Genomic DNA, 3,136 nt, shown 5'->3' on the forward strand with positions numbered 1-3,136 from the left:
GGGGGGGGGGGGGAGCCTGTGTGTCACTGCTTTGGTCACTCTGGGGACCTTGCTGGACTCCAGCTGGGCTGAGCTGATCCTTGTAGCTTTGCTCCTGCTTCTCTGGCCGAGAAGGCCACCAGTATCCTGGCTTGGATCAGCACTGGTGTGGCCAGCAGAGCTACAGCAGGGGTTGTCCTTCTGGACTGGGCACTGGGGAAGCCATACCTTGAATCCTGGGATCACACTGCTTTGGTCACTCTGGGGACCTTGCTGGACTCCAGCTGGGCTGAGCTGATCCTTGTAGCTTTGCTCCTGCTTCTCTGGCCGAGAAGGCCACCAGTATCCTGGCTTGGATCAGCACTGGTGTGGCCAGCAGAGCTACAGCAGGGGTTGTCCTTCTGGACTGGGCACTGGGGAAGCCATACCTTGAATCCTGGGATCAGATTTGGGCCCCTCTCTCCAAGAAGGGGCTGGAGCATGGCCAGAGAAGGGCAATGAAGCTGCTGGGGAAGGGTCTAGAGCCCAAGTGTAGGTAGGAGCAGCTGAGGGACCTGGGGGTGCTGAGCCTGGAGCAAAGGAGGCTCAGGGGAGACCTTCTGGCTCTCCACAGCTCCCTGACAGGAGGCTGGAGCCAGGTGGGGGTCAGGCTCTTCTCCCAAGGAACAAGCATAAGAACAAGAGGAAACGGCCTCAAGTTGCCCCAGGGGAGGTTTAGGTTGGACCTGAGGCACAATTTCTTCCCTGTGAGGGTTGTCCAGGGCTGTGCCAGGCTGCCCAGGGCAGTGGTGGAGTCCCCATCCCTGGAGGGGTTTCCAAGCTGTGGAGATGTGGTGCTGAGGGACATGGGCCAGTGGGGACCTGGTATTGCTGGGTCAATAGTTGGACTCAATGATCTTGGTCTCTTCCAACTAAAACAGTTCTCTGGGGATGGTTGGCACCAGCTGTTGGTGCTCACCAACCCAACACTCAAACCTTCTCTGTTCCCTGCAGGTGCTCCCTGCTGCAGTTGGAGGCTGCCGTGCCACGCTGAGGCACTGGCGGTGCCCACGCCATGGCTTCTGAGCCTCCACCCCACCACTGTGACCCTGGTGTGGGGCATTCTGGGGGAAGCCTGGCACTGGCTGTGCTGGCACTGTGGATGTGTCAGGGGGTGGTGGGTAACTTATTTTGACCTTACACCCAACCAGTGGTTGGAATGGTGGTGGGTGTCAAGGTGGGGTCTACACAGGCGTCCTGGAAGCACCTGGTGGCGGAAGTGACCTTGGGTGTACAGTGTTTGGAGTCAAATAAAATGGTGATGAACAAGATCCTCCGGCTCCTGTTGGGTGGCTTCGGCTGTAAAGTCCTGGAGCTATGACCTTGGCATGGAGTCCCAAGGTCAGGGATGGGGGGAAGGGGAGGGAGAAGCAGGGAGTGTGCATAGAGGACTCAGGAGGGGAGGAGGACACATGTCATGCACTCTGTGGGCAGGAGGACATGAAGGTACATGGGTGAGGAATAAAGCACTTCTTCTCAAAGGCTGAGTAGTCATGACATGGTCCAGATGAAGTTCCCTCAAGCATCCTGATCCATCTTGACCATGACCCATGTTTCTGCATCCTGGGCTGAGGGGGTACCTAGATGTGAATGTCTAGGTTCAAAGCCTTCTCCACTTGCTCCTCATGCTTCAGCATGTCCCATTTTTGGGACAGATCTGTTCAGCCCTACTCCTCCCTAGCCATGTTGCTTCAAAAGAGTGACCCTTGCAGGTTGTCATCAGGGTGGAACCCCTAGTTTTAAACCCACCAGGGCCATGGGGATTTGGTGACCCGCCTGCAAGCAAAAGGCTGGACCTTGCTACTACAAACCCTAGAGAGAACTTCAGATGGAAGGCAACTTAGCAGCTGCTCCTTGCTTTGTGGGAAGAGAGGAAGTCACCACTGAGTCCTTTATCTCGGGTTTGTGAGGGAGCAGAACATACACCTGGTATGAGTGCTCCTGACCTGAGAGCGGCCATGGGTGAAGGAAGAAAGACCGACATAGTCACAATCACGTATGAAACCAAATGCTCCAGTGGAGAAGGGTTGGAGGTCTCTGCTGGCTCTTGATACTGTCCTGAAGGAGCCACCAGCCCTGTGGTGGTGACCCATCACCATGAGTGATGGGACCAAGGATGGCCATTGTCTCAGGGCTGTGGGGCTCATCCTGGGTCATCTTCAGGATATGAGGCTCATTCTGGGGTGCAGGGAAGAATATTTTGGTTTTGCAGAAGACTTACTGCTGCATGTTTAGGTGTGGAGAAGAAGGAATCGAGGTGGTTTGTAGCTGTGTCACCTCTCTTGGGGTGCTCCTGAAAACCCTCAAGCTGAACAGGTGACCGTCCTGGTCAGGGTGTGGAGGGGATGGTGGGTGTCCTGGCTGAGGTGTTGAGGGAACTGGGGATGTCTTGATCAGGGCACTGAGGGGACAGTAGCAGCTTTAGGGTTCAAGTATCTCAGGGAGTGTGGTTGGGGCATGCAGAGGACTGTGGCCATCTTGGTTGGGACACCAAAGGCACCATGGTGTCTGGGCCAAGGCATTGAGGGGTTGGCAGCCATCTCAGCTGAGGCAGATCTCATTTGGATCCCTTCAGTTGAGGGGACCATGACTATCTTCACTAGGGTACTGAGGGGCCCATGGCCATCACAGCTGAGGCTTTAAAAAGGCCACAGTTGGTTTGGGCTTTGAGGGTGCCATGGCTGTTTCCATCAAGACATTGGGTCTCCAGTGGGTCATTTCAGTTGGGTCCCCTCAGCTGAGGGCACCGTGGCCATCTTCTTTGAGGCACTGAAGAGAGCACAGCTGGCTGGGAGCATTGAGGACACCATGACTATCTTGATGGGGACATTGAGGGGACCATGGTCATCTTAGCTGAGGCACTGAGGAGACCATAGCTCTCTGGGGCACTGAGGAGACCAAGCCTGTCTTGACTGGGACATTGAGGGGACAATGGCCATCTTGGTTGAGACACTGAGGAGACCACAGCTGGTTGGGGCATTGAGGGGTCCATGACCATCCCGCGTGGCGTTCTGGGGAGGCCTTGGCTGGGGCTCTGAGGGCTCCAGCTCCCCTCACCCGCGGGACCCCCGTCCCGCCCGGCGCCGCCCCCCGGGCCGTTCTGAGGGACGCGCCGCTT

The 3,136-nt window shown here is 56.7% G+C and overlaps 1 protein-coding gene across 1 annotated transcript in view; it reads left to right on the forward strand.

Annotated features, from left to right (window-relative positions):
• PATL2 (protein associated with topoisomerase II homolog 2 (yeast)) overlaps positions 1–1,012 on the forward strand; it is a gene marked incomplete at its 5' end in the record, with an annotated part of 6,809 nt that extends 5,797 nt beyond the window's left edge. Inside the window, one exon of the mRNA XM_008935425.1 lies at positions 973–1,012. Coding sequence (XP_008933673.1) covers positions 973–1,012 — 40 coding nt within the window. The remainder of the gene's footprint in view (positions 1–972) is intronic.
• Between the last annotated feature and the right edge of the window lie 2,124 nt (positions 1,013–3,136).

This window comes from Merops nubicus, unplaced genomic scaffold (assembly GCF_000691845.1).
Source record: "Merops nubicus isolate BGI_N331 unplaced genomic scaffold, ASM69184v1 scaffold29782, whole genome shotgun sequence".
In the NCBI taxonomy this organism is placed as follows: domain Eukaryota; kingdom Metazoa; phylum Chordata; class Aves; order Coraciiformes; family Meropidae; genus Merops; species Merops nubicus.